This window comes from Ranitomeya variabilis, chromosome 5 (genome assembly GCF_051348905.1).
Source record: "Ranitomeya variabilis isolate aRanVar5 chromosome 5, aRanVar5.hap1, whole genome shotgun sequence".
In the NCBI taxonomy this organism is placed as follows: domain Eukaryota; kingdom Metazoa; phylum Chordata; class Amphibia; order Anura; family Dendrobatidae; genus Ranitomeya; species Ranitomeya variabilis.
In genome coordinates, this window is record NC_135236.1 from 175,205,348 (window position 1) to 175,225,501 (window position 20,154).

A 20,154-nucleotide genomic window follows, 5' to 3' on the forward strand; every position below is an offset into this window, starting at 1 on the left:
AGTGGTCAGAATTGTAAAAATTGACCCGGTCATTAACGTGCAAACCACCCTTGGGGGTGAAGGGGTTAAAGGGCTACTTCTATTTCAGGCTTACATGTCTGAGAAAGAATTAAATACTTCCAGCTCTGAAACTGTGGCGGTGGAGACAGAGTAGCTCAGCCGTTCTGGGCTCCCTGCTTAGTTCTGCCTCCGGAATCTGGATGGAGTTGTTACAGTCTCAGTCATAAGGACCAAGAAGGAAAAAGCACTTTTAATTTTGCTGATCCCAAATATCTGACCATTTACTTCATTTATAACTGTGCATTTGAACAAACCTTATTAAACATATCTGTAAAAGGAAAGCACATGATCAATATGGCCATTGTAAAACAAACTTGTTTCAAGCCGAGTGCGTATCTTTATTGTCCTCTTTATATTATCTTCTTATGTTTCAGGAAGCGTGGAGTTTGGGCCTGAGGTCACCTCATCCGATAAAAGTGTGAAAATTCTGCTGAACGCTCAGGATAAGGTAGCACAATAGTTAAAGAAATTCCTCTTTATGAGAACACCAGTTACCCAGGATTTCTCCTTCGCCTCATTGGGGGACACAGCCCGTGGGTGTATGCTGCTGCCATTAGGAGGCTGACACTAAGTGAAACAAAGAAAGTTAGCTCCTCCCCTGCAGTATACACCCTCCTGCTGGCTCTCAGCTAACCAGTTCTTGCTTAGTGTTAGTGATGGGCAGTCCGGCTCTTTTTGGTGATCTGGCTCTTTCGGCTCCGCTCACTATGAAGAGCCGGCTCTTTCGGCTCGTGAACCGGCTCTTTTTTAAAATAAAAATAGATTTTACACTGTCATCGTTCCCGGTCTTTGCCTGTAAAGTGACAGCCTCATGCTACATGTGTATATGTTATCTAGTGAAGCAGTAAAGACCGTTTTTTAGCATTGCTGTTTCCTCAGATTGTTGGCTCTTGTGAACAGAGCCCGTGCTACTTGGTTGTAGTCCTAAGTTGGGTTCACACTGCGTTAGCAGCAGCCCGTTCTGCACATACGCTAACGGGCTGCTGTTAACGCAAGTGCCGACGTTTACATCGCGCTAGCGCAGATAGAGCTCTGGTAGCTCTATCTGCGCTAGTAGTGACGGACCCGGAAACGCTGCAGCCCGCGTCTCGGGTCCGTCACTCAATGACGGCACATCCCTAGCGCACGTCCATTGTGGGCGTGCGCTAGTGATGCGTCCGACATTGCAGTCAATGGTGGCGTTAACGGACTACGTTACACCATGTTATGCCGCTCTGTAACGTCCATTAACGCAATGTGAACCCAGCCTAACCTGTATTACTTTGTAATATGTGCCGTTTTTTGTACACATCCTTTCTGAATTAGTAAATGCTGTGCTATATGTTGGTGCTGTATAAGATTGTAATTCATACAAATAAAGGCATGCTGCAAGCACTGTGCTAAGGCTGCTTTCACACTAGCGTCGGTGTGGGGCCGTCGCTATGCGTCGGCCCGATGTACCGACGCACGTTGTGAAAGAAATGAACAACGTGGGCAGCGGATGCAGTTTTACAACGCATCCGCTGCCCATTGTGAGTTCCGGGGAGGCGGGGGCGGAGTTTCGGCCGCGCATGCGCGGTCGAAAATGGTGGACGCGAAGCACAAAAAAAAGTTACATGGAACTTTTTTTGTGCCGACAGTCCGTCAAAACACGACGCATCCATCGCACGACGGATGCGACGTGTGGCCATACGTCGCAATGCGTCGCTAATGAAAGTCTATGGAGAAAAAATGCATCCTGCGGGCAACTTTGCAGGATGCGGTTTTTCTCCAAAATGACGCATTGCGACGTACACCAAACAACGCCAGTGTGAAAGTAGCCTTACATGCACACTGTATACACACACTGTACACACACATACACTGTATACATACACACTGTATACACTGTACAAACACACACTGTACACACTGTTTACACACACACTGTACACACACTTACACTGTATACATACACACTGTACAGACACACACACTGTACAAACACACTGTATACACACACACACTGTATACACTGTACACACACACACTGTATACACACACTGTATACACACACACTGTATACACACACTGTATACACACACACACACACACACACTGTATACACACTGTACACACACACACTGTGCAAAGCATATGGAATAGTAAACTCAAGTTTATTTCAACACAACGTGGAACAGAAATGTATAAGGCTAGGTTCACATTGCGTTAGGGCAATCCGTTTAGCGCTAGTGCTAGCGGATTGCGCTAACGCAATGTTTATTTAGGGGCCGCGTTAGGGGTCGCGTTAACGTCCCCGCTCTCGCAGATCCCCGATCTGCGAGAGCGGGGAACGGACCTCGGGCGCGCCGCGGATGCTGCAAGCAGCGTCCGAGGCGCACCACAGAAGAACAGCACATCGCTAGCACGAGCCGAAAAAGGCACACACTAGTGATGCGCTACAGGGAAACTTCACATTGCTGTCAATGGGTGCGCTAACGGACCCGTTGCACGGCGTTAATTGCGACATTTTCGCCGTGCAACGCTGTCCGTTAGCGTGCACACATTAACGCAATGTGAACCTAGCCTAAATGCTACTATACCATGGTATCAACTTCTGTTGGTGGTGCACAGCACTACAAATCCCAGCAAGTCAAACAGAATATGGCAATGCAACCCTAGTTACATACCAACTGTATTAACAGTTAAGTTACAGTAAATATAATTGAGGTAGTATTACACATAGAAACAGTTTCAAGAGATTGTCCGTGACTAACATTGATGGCCTGACCGTACTGTAGGTGATCAATGTGTGATCACTGGACTCACATGCATTTATTTACGCTCCACAGACTCCACTCTACCTCTCTGCTGTCTGCTCCTCCCACATGAGTCACAGTCACACTTCCCTGGCTGAATCTGATAGGCTGCAGGCGCCAGATAAGGAAGGAAAAAAAAAAAAAAAGGCTCGGTTCACTCACGCTGCAGAGCCGACTCCTTTCGTTCACAGCAGGGAGCCGGCTCTTTGTGTCGGCTCGTTCACGAACGACACATCACTACTTAGTGTCTGTAGGAGGCACTTGGGTCTGGTTCAGACCCCAACGTTTTTATTTTATTTTTTACTTTTCTGTAAATTTTTATTTTTTAATTAACGGAGTGAAGGGGGCGACGGATCCTTTCAAGGTTCCGATCTCCCCCGAATCATCAACAGGCGAGAATGCAGAGTATACCTCCCCGTACCCTCTCCTGCAACGTGGGAAGCCATGCCTGAGCTCACTTCAGGGGCGACGGTTCCTTCGAGTCCCAATCTCCCCACACCAACAACGGGCGAGCACATGGAGTGTCGCCTCCATGTATCCTCTCCTGGAGCCAGGCCTAATGCCGGACAACTGGCCCTGTCCACCCGGGGGCTAAACTCCGTGGATGTATAGAGGCCCCTCTCTATGGCGTCCGAGCAGCCCCCACTGTCCCACCACTGTGAAAGTGGATGGAACAAGGAGGCGGACGGTTCCTTTCCACCTCCCTAACAAAACGATGGTGGATTGGGGTTTATCCCTGCACCGTCCATGCTGCACAGAACAGTGCTGAAACCCACATCCGCGGTGGCTCCATGCCGGGACGCGCACCGATGGTGAGTGGATCCATCTGCAGCGGGATATCCACATGCTGACAGGCAGCTTCAGCCACTTCACTGTGGCCCACCTCCCTTAGGTAACGCTCCAGCCGGCTGCAAAAATTTAGCCCCCTGCTTCGGCCAATGTGTGGGCCACATCCCAGAAGCCGCGCCCGCACTATGGTGCGCTAAGGCGGCTAAGCCTGCTTTTCTGGCGCTTCTCGCCTGGCAACAACGCTCCTCACTTCTACTGCTAGTGTCGCCTGCCGGCTGCAGAAATTTAGGCCCCGCCTTGGGCCTATTCACGGAAGTCTCGAGGGCCCACATCGTGTCTGTGGCTCCGCCCCCCCCCCCCCCCCCCATTTTGGCGCTTCTTGCTCTCTGCGAGATTTTATCAACTCTGCAACTCCTGGTGGCCATCTTGGTCCACCTGGCCGGCTCGCACAGGGGCGACGTTTTTTTGCATTAAAGGGGCACATCGACTCTACATCAGTACCCGGGTAAAGCTGTACCTGACCTAAAGCCACACGACCGGTATTCCCTGGTCTTAAAGGCGCATGACCAGTATTCCCTGGTCTTAAAGGCGCACGACCAGTATTCCCTGGTCTTAAAGGCGCACGACCAGTATTCCCTGGTCTTAAAGGCGCATGACCAGTATTCCCTGGTCTTAAAGGCGCATGACCAGTATTCCCTGGTCTTAAGGGTGCATGATCAGTATTCCCTGGTCTTAAAGGCGCATGACCAGTATTCCCTGGTCTTAAGGGTGCATGATCAGTATTCCCTGGTCTTAAGGGCGCATGATCAATCCGAAGCCGGTCACCTAAATGAGCTCAGGAGCCCTCCACCGCCGACACCTGCTTATCCCAGAGTACCTAGTTCCCCTCAGTGGACTTCGACACTGACCGCAATCCATGGTTCTGTGACCAAGAGATTGAATCCCGCCGTGTACACTCTGTGGCTCGGAGTGCTCGCAAGACCGATATACATGGTCCCTATCCTACATGGGAGCCGTCGGCTAGCAGGGGCCGCAAGTATTCTAGAAACGTACAGGCGTATAGAAACATACAGGCATCTAGAAAACAGAAGTTTTCATTTCCTGATCCCTCACCAATGATTTGATGACAACAAGGCTCTGAATATGGATAGGATATTGCATAGGACCTGGACTTGCCAGAGCTTCAGAGAAGGATGGACTCGCCTATTTATACCATCAACCAATCTCTGTACATTAAAGGGAACCTGTCACCCCGTTTTTTCGGTATGAGATAAAAATACTGTTAAATAGGGCCTGAGCTGTGCATTACAATAGTGTATTTTGTGGACCCCGATTCCCCACCTATGCTGCCGAAATACGTTACCAAAGTAGTAGTTTTCGCCTGTCAATCAGGCTGGTCAGGTCAAAAGGGCGTGGTGTCTTCCCCCAGATTTTGCGTAGTTTTCCGTTGGTGGCGTAGTGGTGTGCGCATGCCCAAGGTCCAGAATCCTCTGCCAGGGGATTGAAAAGAGCGCGCTGTTCGTTATTTCATTGGTGATCGGTGGGCGCGGCCATCTTCCTTTGGCCGCGCGTGCGCAGAAGCGGCGCTCTGCTGGCCGCGGCTTCAGGAAAATGGCCGCGGGATGCCGCGCGTGCGCAGATGGATATCGCGGCGGCCATTTTCCTGAAGCCGCGGCCAGCAGAGCGCCGCTTCTGCGCACGCGCGGCCAAAGGAAGATGGCCGCGCCCACCGATCACCAATGAAATAACGAACAGCGCGCTCTTTTCAATCCCCTGGCAGAGGATTCTGGACCTTGGGCATGCGCACACCACTACACCACCAACGGAAAACGACGCAAAATCTGGGGGAAGACACCACGCCCTTTTGACCAGACCAGCCTGATTGACAGGCGAAAACGACTACTTTGGTAACGTATTTCGGCAGCATAGGTGGGGAATCGGGGTCCACAAACTACATTATTGCAATGCACAGCTCAGGCCCTATTTAACAGTATTTTTATCTCATACCGAAAAAACGGGGTGACAGGTGCCCTTTAACGAGGACTCTGGTTCTGCTCTAGACTACGCAGTGTCCCTCATAAGGAGACTAAACTCCCTCGTAGATCATTTGCCATTCAGTCCGGATAAGCGATTCACTGGACAGAAGCCTCTACGTGGGATGCCATGCCTGGTCTGATTTTTAAGGGCGACAGGTCCTTTAAAGGGCACCGATCTCCCCACACCATCAACAGATGAGCACATGGAGTGTCGCCTCCATGTATCCTCTACTGCATCCAGACCTAACGCCAGACAACCTGCCCTGTCCACCCGGGGACCTGAACTCTGGGGATGTACAGAGGCACCCCTTGTTGGTGTCCGAGCACCCCCCTTTGCATCTCCACTATTTAGCGGATGATGCAAGAAGGCGGACGATTCCTCTCCACTTCCCTGTTAAGAGGATGGTGGATCGAGGGTTCCTAATTTTCTACTATGCACCGTCAAAAGAGAGCGACGATGGCTAGAGACGGCTTTTTCCTGACCTGCTGGATGCAGCCCCGCATTCTGCCACTTGGCAGACTAACCGGGTAGAATCTCTTGTGGTATACCTACCAGTATCCCTGCCCGATGTATCATCAATTAAAAATACCACGGAGTGTCGGATAGCAAATCTGGTTTGTTCCATCTTGCGGCTTCGGGTTCAGCACTCTACCTTTCCTTAGCCGCCACATGGGTTGCTTGAGCAATGATCTCCTGGTCGGAGACCTTAACTACTTCGATTCACACAAGTAACCTTTCCCCGAAGACAGTACAGCTGGCCAATCAAATCTTCTGAGCGGGAGACTAACAAGGGATCGTATTTTTTCTACAGACCCAACCAACAGTGGAAGGGTTGTCCAGGATCTAGATCTAAGGGATCTTGGTTCGAAAAAGGGGGAATGAAAAATCACACTGATCCTGGACCTCAAACTTCTAACAACCTTTGACAAGGTCCTCCTTTTTCGGATGGAGTTCCTCCACTCAGCCATTATTTCAACAGAAAAAGGTGGAGTTTCTGGCATCCATCGACATTCGGGATTCTTACCCTCACATTCCTATTCTTCACCTCTACAAAAATCCCTTCGCCTTTCCACTCGCGAACAGCATTTTCAAGTCACGACCTTGCCCTTCGGCCTTGCTACCGCACCCAGAGTGTTCGCAAGAGTCATGGCGGTTGTCATTTTCCTCTGGCACCCTAGTAGCGTGGTCGTCCTGCCCTATTTGGTCAACTTTCTAGCCGCTCTTCCAGGACTACGCTGAGTCATCTATATCACTTGCGATACCCTCTCACCTGGGCTGGCAGCTAAACTTAGACAAGTTCTCCTCATTTCCAGCCCAGCAGATCCTTTTTGAGGATGATCCTGCACACTTCCAGAAGGATGGTAATTCTTTCTCGAGTCAAGGTCGTGGTCCTTCAACAGAGAGCTTGCGCACTTGATCACTCATCCCCTCAGTTCATTCAATTCGCTAGGAGGGTTCTGAGGAAAAATGGTGACGACAGTGGAAGCAGTTTCCTTCGCTCGCTCGTTTTCAGCAAGTCAATCAGGCTTTCAAAGGGTAGTCTCTGAGCTCCTTCCTCATCCAGGGCCTTCTCCTGGTCCAGTGGTTATTAGTGATTACCAATGCCAGTCTTTTTCTCCCGATCATTGCTCTGGGGATCCGAACGGTACGGCTAATCCTACAGCAGGTCCACTGCCTTCAGGCGGGTCACCCCATCCGACTTCAATTGGATAATTCCACGGCTGTGCCATACGTCAATCATCTAGCAGGTACCCACAGTCAAGCGCCATGGCCGAGGTACTTCACATTCTCTGATGGGCCGAGATCTATCATTCGGTGATCTCGGCAGTACATATCCCTGGAGTAGAACACTGGGCGGCAGACATATTCATCCATCAGTGTTTCTCCTCAAGTGAGTGGAAACTTCACCGGAAATCTTCCATCAGATCTGCCTTCACTGGAATACTCCAGATGTAGGTCCGTCTTATTGCAACAAAACTGCAAATATGGACTTCCTGGCAGGGAGTCTTCACCTGTGGTTCTTCTCTATCGCATACCGTTATATCTTTGGGACCTTAATGGTCCTGGGGGTCTTACAGTAGACTCCTTTTTTTTGATCCGGAAAGACTTTACTATCAGGGAAGGTCGCTCCCTTTTTTCTCTGCGATCTTGTCATCCTTATGAGTCTTCAGAGCTTGCCGCTCTGTTCTTTCAGACTTTTTTCCTTATTACCATCAAGGCAAGGTTGTCCTCAGGCTATCCCCTTCCCTTGTTACCAAGGTGGTATTGTATTCCCACTGTTACAGGGGCATCATCCTTCCCTCATCTCTTTCTGCTTCAGTCCACAAAACGGAATTTGTTCTCCATAATCTGGGCGAAGTGAGTGCTCCGAGTAGGTACGTATCGAGGACGGCGTCCTTCCGAAGGTTGAACACTTTATTTGGACCTCCTGACGGTAAGAAGAAGGCTTCCTGACGGTCACAGGAAGGGTTTAGCTGTTTCATCGGCCATATTAGCCTGGTGGATTCGTTTCACCATCCAGGAGTCCTTCCGTACTAGATGTCAGCCAATCTCCCTGTCTGTGGGCTCTAGGCACCAGACGTCGGTAAGCACGGCTGCAAGCTTGCGGATTCGTCCTCCAGTCTGCATGCATTCTTGAAGCACTATAATTCCTAGACTTTCACAGATGTGAGTCTGGGCAGGCGGCTCTGCAGGCCGCGGTGGCGCACTTGTAAGTAGCGGTTACACAGGGCCTGATCTGATGTTGTCCCCACCCAGGGACTGCTTTGGGACGTCCCACGGTCTGTGTCCCCCAATGAGGCGATGGAGAAATAGGGATTTTTGTGTACTCACCGTAAAATCCTTTTCTCCGAGCTATTCATTGGGGGACACAGCTCCCACCCTATTAGCTTGTTCTTGTTTTATAATTTGACATGCTATATGCTCATATGCTGTTATTGATCTCCTACTGCTTTTGCACCGAACTGGTTAGCTGAGAGCCAGCAGGAGGGTGTATACTGCAGGGGAGGCGCTAACTTTCTTTGTATCACTTAGTGTCAGCCTCCTAGTGGCAGCAGCATACACCCACAGTCTGTGTCCCCAATGAATGGCTCGGAGAAAAGGATTTTACGGTGAGTACACAAAAATCTATTTTGCTGTAAATCTTTTGGATGTAGATCTGTTCTTGTGTGGAATATATCATTACTTTGTTAAGGGAAAAGGATAAGCCAATCTTTAATAATACTTGAAGCTCCTTTACTATGAAATGTCATACCCTGCTTGTATCTGTTTTGTTAGGCGTCGTCTTCTGGAGTTCCTCCGTGTTGTGATCTCTGCCACATTCCGGGGATCATGACGCTCCCTCAATACTAAACTGTATGTAGCAGATTGAACAGAAAGCCGTATAATGTACAACCGGCTGTGCTGCTTATATTCAAATTATGAATTGAAGTTTTTCATACACTTTAAATAATGTAGACCCAATGAACAATTTTGGTGGGCCTGTCTGACCATCTGAGTATGGAGGTCACCCAATTCATCATCAGCAGTTGAGAATGATTCAGAGTAGAGGAGTCTGACAGCGACTTTCTCTTCGCTCCCCATAGAAAATGTATGATTGTTCAACTGAGCCGAGTATTCATGTATGTGGGGAGGAAGAGGACTAGAACTCTAGTGCCACCTATTGGAAGTAGCAATCCTAACAGTCAATGTCGACCCATTTCCCAGAGGAGCATTGCGGCTTTGTCTCCTCACCTCGACATGCTTGACATGTCACTTTCCGCAGCCGATAGCTGTCTAAGGTATACAGGCACCATGAAGGACACTGAGATGTCTTATTATATCATTACCTGTTAATAATTCACCACATTTAATCTGAGTGGATGATTTTTTTTCTTAGACGTTTTTTAGTACTGAGAACATTCAGAAGTACATTCATGGACCTTAATTAAAATCATGTGACTTGCACACCTTAATTTTTTCCATCCATGTCTTTTTTACATGCATTGTTCATGTTAATGAATTAGGGAAGAAGAGCTGTGTTACTTTTCCATATTCTAGGAAATCTTGGCACACACTCTTGTACAATGTGAGTAGGGGAGCTGTTGATCAAGGTACAAAGGCTGAATATCGGGAGCATATAATTTATAAACTTAATTTAAAAAAAGCAGTAAATTACATAGTTTTGCTTCGCTGCTACTGGTACGATACATGTTGCAATCATCCCTATCATAACATGTATTAGCAGTAGCAGCGAGTCACCAGACATTATCCTTCTCAATATTAAGTTATACAATTGTTAGTATAAAGTAATGCTAATTAATATGTTATTATTATTCTTATTATTGTTATACATTTATATAGCGCCATTTATTCCATGGCGCCTTACATGTGAAAAGGGGCAAATATAGACAAGCATAATAAACATGAGCAATACAAGGCACACACAAGTACAAAAGGAGAGAGGACTCTGCCCGCAAGGGCTCACACAGTTTACAGAGGATGGGTGAGGATACACTAGGAGAGGGTAGAGCTGGTCGTGCGGCGATTCAGCAGACTAAGGATCACTGCACGCTGTAGGCTTGTCATAAGAGGTGGGTCTTCAGGTTCTTTTTGAAGGTTTCTGTGGTAGGCGGGAGTCTGATGTGTTGGGGTAGAGAGTTCCAGAGTATGGGGGAAGCACGGGAGAAGTCTTGTATGAGGTTGGGGGAAGAAGAGATAAGAGGGGAGTAGAGAAGGAGATCTTGAGAGGATCAAAGGTTGCGTGTGGGTAAGTACCGGGAAACCATGTCACAGATGTATGGAGGAGACAGGTTGTGGATGGCTTTGTATGTCATAGTAAGGGTTTTGAACTGGAGCCTCTGGACAATAGGAACCCAGTGAAGGGCTTGGCAGAGAGGAGAGGCTGGGGAATAACGGGATACAGGTTGATTAGTTGAACAGCAGTGTGTAGGATGGATTGGAGTGGTGCCAGAGAGTAGGAGGTTGCAGTAATCGAGGCGGGAGATGATAAGGGCGTGCACTAGTTTTTTTGTGGTTACATGGTCAAGGAATGCATGGATCCGGGAGATATTTTTGTGTTTGAGTCGACTGGAGGAGGCAAGGGCTTGGATATGAAGCTTGAAAGAGCGGGCAGAGTCGAGGATCACCCCGAGGCACCGAGCATGCAGGACTGGAGAAAGTGAGCAGCCACATTGATGGATAGGTTTGGTGGAGGGGTAGAGTGAGAAGGGGGAAAGATGATGAATTCTGTTATGTCCATCTTCAGTTTTAGAAAGCGAGCAGAAAAGAAAGCTGAAATAGCAGACAGACATTGTTACATTGTTGGATTTTGGTGAGTAAGGAGGTGAGGTCGGGTCCAGATAGGTAGATTTGTGTGTCATCGGCGTAGAGATGATACTGCAAACCGTGGGATTCTATGAGCTGTCTCAGGCCGAAGGTGTAGATGGAGAAGATCAGGGGCCCTAGGACTGAACCTTGGGGAACACCAACAGACAAGGGGGCGAGGTGGTGTGTGAAAGGGAGACACTGAATGTTCTGTCTGTTAGATATGACAAGATCCAAGATAGGGCCAAGTCTGTGATGCCAAGAGATGAGAGAATCTATAGCAGGTGGGAATGGTCGACATTGTCGAAGGCAGAAGACAGGTCCAGGAGAAGGAGGACAGAGTAGTGTCACTTGCTCTTGGCTGTTAGTAGGTCATTGGTGACTTTAGTTAGGGCAGTTTCAGTTGAGAGTGATGCGGTCGGAAGCCAGATTGTAACCGGTCAAAGAGGGAGCAGGAGGAGAGGTAGGAGGACAGTTCAAGATGGACATGCTGTTCCAGTAGTTTTGAGGCATAAGGGAGAAGAGATATTGGGCGATAGCTAGACACAGAGGATGGGTCGAGGAAGGGCTTTTTGAGGATGGGTGTGATCTTGGCATGCTTGAAGGATGAGGGGAAGACACCAGTTGTGTGAGTGAGAGGTTGAAGAGGTGTGTTAGGGTTGGGATGAAGACTGTGGTGAGGCTAGGGATAAGGTGGGATGGGAGTGGGTCAAGCGTGCAAGTGGTGAGATGTGATCTAGACAGGAGGGTGGAGAGCTGATCTTCTGTCAAGGTGGAGAAGTTTGGTTTGCAGGAACAGGGTTGTATTAGTTGTTAGTATTTAGTATGTAGTTAGTTGTATGTTAATATTAATATTTAGCTGAATTTCATCATATTGGTTTGTCCCTTAAGAACAGTCATGGTCTCTCATGTGACACCTCGGGAAAATTAATTGCCCACCTCTGCTCCACATTAATATGATCTCTCCTTTGTGCATAGTGTGAACTTTAAAGGGAATCTGTCACCACATTTTACCTATCTAAACTATTAATATGGGTACACAGGATATAGACTGCTGGGAACAGTCCTCACTGTGTCTCATATCAGATGCCTTGTTGTGGAGAAATCATCTTTTATCACTTTAGATAAATGATCTCTTCCAAGATATGAGGTGGATGGTACCTGGAAGATAACTCTGCCTCCAGAGCTGATTTTACATGAAGCGGTGTTACCCGTGAGACAAGTAACTAACACAGAACAGGAGAAATGAAATTTGTCTTTTTGCAAACACATGTTTTGCTTCTCTCTCAGCTATGATGCATTATAACAGCTTTGCAGCCTGGTCTGCTTGTTAGATGAAAACTGAGAGAAATCTGCAGATGTGTCAGGTATAATCACACACAGCTCTGCAGTGCGATCAGGAGAGCAGAGAGCGGCCATTACACATCACACTGGTGACTCCCCCTTCATGTAAAATCAGCTCTGGAGGCAGAGTAATCTTCCAGGTACCATCCACCTCATTCTGGAAGAGATCATTTATCTAAAGTGATAAAAGATGATTTATCCACAACAAGACCTGAGACATACAGGAATCACTCTCCTCAGTAGTCTATAACCTGTATGTCAATATTCATACTTTGGATAGGTCAAATGTGGTTATAGATTCCCTTTAATGTGGGTATGAAGACTGAACAGAAGACTTCAGATGAAATATGCTATGTCAAAGCTTGCTATGTCAGGTGACTATATGCATTAAATAGCTCCCGATCTCTTACCCATGCATGAATATCCAGCTCGACTGAGTGAGCGTGTGTTTTCAGTGGGGAAACGTGAGACATTAGATGCAAGACACCACAGTGACAATCACATACAGTGAAAACAAAGAACTGGGCATGTTGAAATCTAGCATGCTTCATCATTTAGTCCCACAACATCTGCATTTGGGAATGAGTCAGTAAACGTCCATACACATTAGATGATTTGTGGACCATGAAGAACATTACAAAAATATAGTAATTTTTCTCGTAGGTAACAGAGAACAATTAAAGCTCTTCCTCTTCATGACATCAAAGCTCCATGCCCCATACACTTTTCACATGTATACAATGTATAGAAAATCCCTTATAATGACATATACGTTTCTCTTATTCCTAGGTATTTGGGGAAATTCGGAATGAGCATTTTTCCAATGTGTTTAGCTTCCTGAGTCAGAAAGCCCGCAACCTGCAAACCCAATATGACGTAAGTCAATTGTGTGGATTCATAAGTCCTTAAAAACTCTCATTGGTCATTCACCAGTTTTGATAGATGCATATTTTTCTCCTTACATTTTTATAGATGTGTAATTTATGCTGGAAAGACTAATATAAGTCTATTGTTCTGTCCATTTTGTATGATACATAAGGGGACTCATTACAGACATTGTCTGGTTTATCCCCATGGATGTGTTATTGTAGCTGGATGAATGGTGATTTTTTTATTCTGTCACTAGATGGTAGAAACATTGAAATATCTATCCCTGGTGCTGTGGATACAGCCAGTTTAGCATGATTGGACGAAGAGGAACCAGTCTGTAAATTATTAATGCTTTCTATTTCAGAAACGTAGAGGAATGGATATCAAACAAATGAAAACTTTTGTTGCTGAGGAACTGAAAGGGTTAAAGCAAGAGCATCGAATGCTGAGTTTACGTATGGACCGACCAATTTATTTTTACAGATCATACCTAATGTTTATATAAAATATATTTTGTGTTTATGATATATGCCAAAGTAGTTCACAGTCCTGTACCTGGAACATGCAGTCTCTTTGGAGCAGCATTTGCTATACTCATGGCCCAAGTAGCCACATATGAATACAAGGTCTTCCCATGGTAATCTATTAGATCAGATAGAACAGTTATGTGATTCCTGTAGGTCTAGGCATGCCTTAATTGCCAATATATAAGACATACACAGACTTGTATGTCAGTCTTAGAGGAGTGCTCGGAGTGGTCAGTACACAGGGAGCGGCAGCTGTAAGCACTCCCCGGCTCTATGAGTGGCAGCTCACTCTGCAGAGCTTCTGTGCAGAACCGGCTGTCAATCAAAGTGCCAGAGCGTGCCACTCATGGTGTACTGAGCGGTGACCATAGCCGCTCCACTATGACTGAAAGCCAGTGGCTCCCGGGACAAACAGAGCTCATGTTCTCCCAATATTTGCGCTTTCAGTAAGGTGGTCAGACATTAGTGTGACGCCAATGCAGATTAACCCCATATCTGCAGGTTAATAGCATTTTGGGACCTGGCAGGTTTCCTTTTAAAACGTACCATCACTTAAAAAAAAAAGATAATTCTGTAGGATTCTGCAATATAATCGTTGTTTTTTTATAATCACTCTATTAGTGGTCTTTGCTTTCATTCTGCAGCCAAAACTGTTGCAGTCTGTGTTGCCGGCTGCACTGAACTAGGCAGCGCTCAGGTCATTGCTTTGAGCTCCTGTCTTCAGTATAGGAAGGAGCTCTCCATATCAGTCACTGCTGCTCTGATAGTATCTGGACGCTGCCTAGTGTAATGCAGTCCGCAGCACAGACTTCTGGTGCTGACAGATCGCAGCAAAAAACCTCTAATGGTGTGATTTAGAAAAACCATTACACCTCCGGGTCTTGCACTATGATTGTTTTTCTATTGAAAGTGGAGCTTCTCTATGATACTTAGCTTGTGCAGATCCTATATTACAGCCTTTATTTAGCCCAGAGCTGAATTGTTAATGCTGTCCATTTTATTGCTGAAATCACACGTTTCTTCCTTTGTCTTGTTACCTCAAAGCTTATTCTGGTGATTTGTATTCTGTGATGTGTAGTCTGTCCATCAACCACTTCATAGTAGCCTGATGTAGGAAAAATGAACAGCCTTACACGTATCTTATGCTTGGTTTTAAAAATAATAGCTCGCAATTCTGTCAGAGAAAACTTTTTTTTGTCCTCTGTCTAGCAGTAAAGTGTAAGACAAGTGTCTAGATCAGGAAGAAAAATAGAAGTTGAGGGAATAGAGCATGAGTAGGTGAATCTTTGCGATTAAAAGTTTCTAAAGAATTTGCAGCAGTAAAAGTCGTACCGAACACCGATGTATATTACACTGCATGTCTAGTTACAATGGGAAATCCATCACAGGAGACACTGAGGTTCCTGTATATACATCACACAGACGCTGAGGTTGCTGAATATACATCACACAGGAGACACTGAGGTTCCTGTATATACATCACACAGGAGACGCTGAGGTTGCTGAATATACATCGCACAGGAGACACTGAGGTTGCTGAATATACATCACACAGGAGACACTGAGGTTCCTGTATATACATCGCACAAGAGACACTGAGGTTGCTGTATATACATCACACGAGACACTGAGGTTGCTGTATATACATCGCACAAGAGACACTGAGGTTGCTGTATATACATCGCACAAGAGACACTGAGGTTGCTGTATATACATTGCACAAGAGACACTGAGGTTGCTGTATATACATTGCACAAGAGACACTGAGGTTGCTGTATATACATCACACGAGACACTGAGGTTCCTGTATATACATCACACAGACGCTGAGGTTGCTGAATATACATCACACAGGAGACACTGAGGTTCCTGTATATACATCACACAGGAGACGCTGAGGTTGCTGAATATACATCGCACAGGAGACACTGAGGTTGCTGAATATACATCACACAGGAGACACTGAGGTTCCTGTATATACATCGCACAAGAGACACTGAGGTTGCTGTATATACATCACACGAGACACTGAGGTTGCTGTATATACATCGCACAAGAGACACTGAGGTTGCTGTATATACATCGCACAAGAGACACTGAGGTTGCTGTATATACATTGCACAAGAGACACTGAGGTTGCTGTATATACATTGCACAAGAGACACTGAGGTTGCTGTATATACATCACACGAGACACTGAGGTTGCTGTATATACATCACACGAGACACTGAGGTTGCTGTATATACTGTATATACATCGCACAAGAGACACTGAGGTTGCTGTATATACATCACACGAGACACCAACACTTTTGTATATACATGACACAGGAGACACTGAGGTTTCTGTATATACATGACGCAGGAGACACCGAGGCTTGGGAATGCACATGACAGGAGAAAACAGCATACATGAGACATCGAGACTGCTGTATATACATCATACAGGAGACACTGAGGCTGGGGCATACACATGACAGCAGACACCAGGGCTGGGGATTACAGATAACAGGAGAAAACAGAGGCTGGGGCATACGTGGGACAGGAGACACTGAGGCTGTTGTGTATATACATCACACAGAGGACACCGAGGCTGGGGCATACACATAACAGGAGATGCCGGGGCTGTGGAATACACATGACAGGAGAAACAGAGCTGTGGCATATACATCACTGTAGACACTGGGCTTGGCCATATTATACATTACTGGAGACACTGGGCTCGGGCCATACTATACATCACTGGAGACACTGGGCTCGGGCCATATTATACATCACTGGAGACACTGGGCTTGGCCATATTATACATTACTGGAGACACTGGGCTCGGGCCATATTATACATTACTGGAGACACTGGTCTCGGGCCATATTATACATCACTGGAGACACTGGGCTGGGCCATATTATACATCACTGGAGACACTGGGCTCCCCAACCCCAATATTATACATCACAGGAGACACTGGGCTGGGACATATTATACATCACTGGAGACACTTGGCTGGGGTATATTATATCTCACTGGAGACACTTGGTTGGGCTTATTATACCTTACTGGAGACATTGGACTGGGGCATATTATACATAACTGGAGATACTGGGCTGGGGCATATTATACCTCACTGGAGATAATTGGCTGGGCTTATTATACCTCACTGGAGACACTGGACTGGGGCATATTATACATAACTGGAGACACTGGACTGGGGCATATTATACATAACTGGAGACACTGGACTGGGGCATATTATACATAACTGGAGACACTGGACTGGGGCATATTATACATAACTGGAGACACTGGACTGGGGCATATTATACATAACTGGAGACACTGGACTGGGGCATATTATACATCACTGGACTGGGGCATATTTATACATCACTGGTGACACTAGGCTGGGGCATATTATACATCACTGGAGACACTTGGCTGGGGCATATTATACATCACTGGAGACACTTGGCTGGGGCATATTAGACATCACTGGAGACATTTGGCTGGGGCATATTAAATCTCACTAGAGACACTTGGCTGGGCTTATTATACCTCACTGGAGATAATTAGGTGGGCTTATTATACCTCACTGGAGATAATTGGCTGGGCTTATTATACCTCATTGGAGACACTGGACTGGGGCATATTATACATAACTGGAGACACTGGGCTGGGGCATATTATACATCACTGGACTGGGGCATATTATACATCACTGGAGACACTGGGCTGGGGCATATTAGACATCACTGGAGACACTGGGCTGGGGCATATTAGACATCACTGTTGACACTGGGCTGGGGCATGTTATACATCACTGGAGACACTGGGCTGGGGCATATTATATCTCACTGGAGACACTTGGCTGGGCTTATTACACCTTACTGGAGATAATTGGCTGGGCTTATTATACCTCACTGGAGATAATTGGCTGGGCTTATTACACCTTACTGGAGACACTGGACTGGGGCATATTATACCTCACTGGAGATAATTGGCTGGGCTTATTATACCTCACTGGAGACACTGGACTGGGGCATATTATACATAACTGGAGACACTGGGCTGGGGCATATTAGACATCACTGGTGACACTGGGCTGGGGCATGTTATACATCACTGGAGACACTGGGCTGGGGCATATTCATAATAAGACACTGGGCTGGGGCATATATATCACTGGAGACACTGGGCTGAGACATGTACATCACTGGAGACACTGGGCTGGGGCATGAACCGTATTTTTTCGGACTATACGACGCACTTTTTTCCCAAGAAATTTTGGAGGAAAATGGAGGTGCCTCTTATAGTCTGGATGTATTTACCTGGAGTCTCATCCCAGGCCTGGTGCTCATCCATCCAGTCCTCGTTGGTGCGGAGGCTCCACCGACATTTTGTGAAAGCCCGGAGCCCCCGCACTTCCAATGTGGTGGCCTCCAGGGAAATGGCCGCCGGGGGCGGCGCATGCGCAGATTGAGATCTCGGGAGATGGGATCTTGGTGCCGCTGAACCTGCCGCACCAGCTGGGATGAGTCAGATTATCGCAAGACCACCGAACACCTCCTGTGACCACGCTCTACCAGCGCTCCCGATCACACCCAAAAACTTGATGAAAGTTGATAACTCATTAAACCGTTTGTGATGTTGCTTTGATAGAGAAACCTTTCTTTTGAAACACCTTGTAAATCCAGTGTCCAGGGCCATCCTGTACAGTTAGTAAATAGGAGTAAATGTTTTTTGTTTCTTCCTATTAAGATATTGGAGCCTGTGAGTCTATCATGAAAAAGAAAACCAAGCAGGACTTCCAGGAGCTCCTGAAAACTGAACATTGTAAGTTACTTCTCAGATGTTCACTCCTGCTGTGTGGTCCCGTTACAGATTGGTAGATAAAAATTAGCACAAAACAAGTCACTACTTTAGTACATTTCATTCAACAAGTTGTGTTTCTTTCTGCATAGCAGACTACTGATATATTGCCACCCAACATTCATACTCTTCCAATGACAGATCTTTTTTTGCTATGAAGCTATAGTTTCATCTACGGTATCACTATACAATCAGGAACATTTGCCATCAAAACACTATAAAAATATCTGTGTATAATAAAAGCCTAATGGGTTGTCCTGCAGCTTTCCCATGTTCAGATATAACTTACACATGACAATATGATTTTTAGCATCCTTAAAGAAAGACATTTCAAATAAAAAAAAAAATTAAGAGAAAAATATTATGTTTTCAGAACCTTTTTGAGAAATTGTTCAGAAAACTTGGATGGACATTTTATCAGTGCAACTAATGTACATTTACCACCAGTGGAGTGGCATATGTAGAAAAATATAAATGTCCGGCAAGGTCACTGTTAATGATAATTACATAGAAATTAGTTATTTTTTAGATGCAAGATTTTTATTAGTATTTAAAGGGAATCTGTCAGCAGGTTTTTGCTATGTAATCTGAAGACAGCAGGAGATAGAGGCTGAAACACAGAATTCAGGGATGTGTCACTTGTCAAAGTCAGTGCTGTTGTTTGCTATGAAGGATTAACCACTAAGAGATTAACATTGCTGGAATACATTAGTCCGGCAACACCCCCTCCCCCTATAATAAGCAGCTCACTGTCTATGGACTTTGTACATGGAGAGCCTGGTGTGGGCGGAGTCAGCTGTGGTGTGGGTGGAGGCAGCTTTCTCAGCCCTGCTTCATGCTAAATCTAAAAGCTCTGATTGTGTGAGAACACCTGCACCCAGTATTGTAAGTGATACATCGTTGGATTCAGCTTCTCTTTGCCTACATCAGGCTGCTCTCAGATGAGGTAGCAGAAACCTCCTGACAGATTCCCTTTAAACTTTAAATTGTCATACTTCTGAAACATCACCACTAAGTGCCGGCCACACGGTGTCTTTCTCCTAATTTTCTATACACTGCCTGGTGGTAAGTGTAATCTGCCTCTAACAGCAAAGACAAATGAATTACAGGAAGTGAGGGCAGGTCTATGTCTCTGCTTCTGCATACAAACATAACATCACATAACATCACTGGAGGCAGGAAAACCCTTGGACAATGGCAGACACAATGCATGGTGGAGGTGAGCAAAGGGAGTTCTAGTACCTAAGGTGCTGTTAGTGCTTATGAAGAGGAACTTCCAATTTGAAAATAGTGAAGTGGATTGGTAAGTGCACCCAAAGCAGTTATAACTTGTTAGAATTAAGGACAACAAGACCATACATTTCTACAGGTTTTATGTGAAAGCACAGGTACATTTTAATTATGTAAAAACAAAAATGTATTAAAGTGAACATCAGAAATGAGAATGACATGGATACGGCTCCAACTGTTAGAATACTAAATTGGATTATTTTCTTGCTTTTGTATGCTCAGCATTATTAGAGGGATTTGATATTCGAGAATGCATCAATGTAATAGAAGAACACATAAACCGACAGGTC

The 20,154-nt window shown here is 46.1% G+C and overlaps 1 protein-coding gene across 1 annotated transcript in view; it reads left to right on the top strand.

The window, feature by feature from the left end:
- The window catches only part of VPS33B (VPS33B late endosome and lysosome associated), a 112,100-nt gene that overhangs the window by 73,358 nt on the left and 18,588 nt on the right, over positions 1-20,154 (top strand). The window contains exons 12-16 of the mRNA XM_077263547.1: positions 435-508; positions 13,101-13,187; positions 13,546-13,636; positions 18,464-18,538; positions 20,087-20,151. Coding sequence (XP_077119662.1) covers positions 435-508; positions 13,101-13,187; positions 13,546-13,636; positions 18,464-18,538; positions 20,087-20,151 — 392 coding nt within the window. The remainder of the gene's footprint in view (positions 1-434; positions 509-13,100; positions 13,188-13,545; positions 13,637-18,463; positions 18,539-20,086; positions 20,152-20,154) is intronic.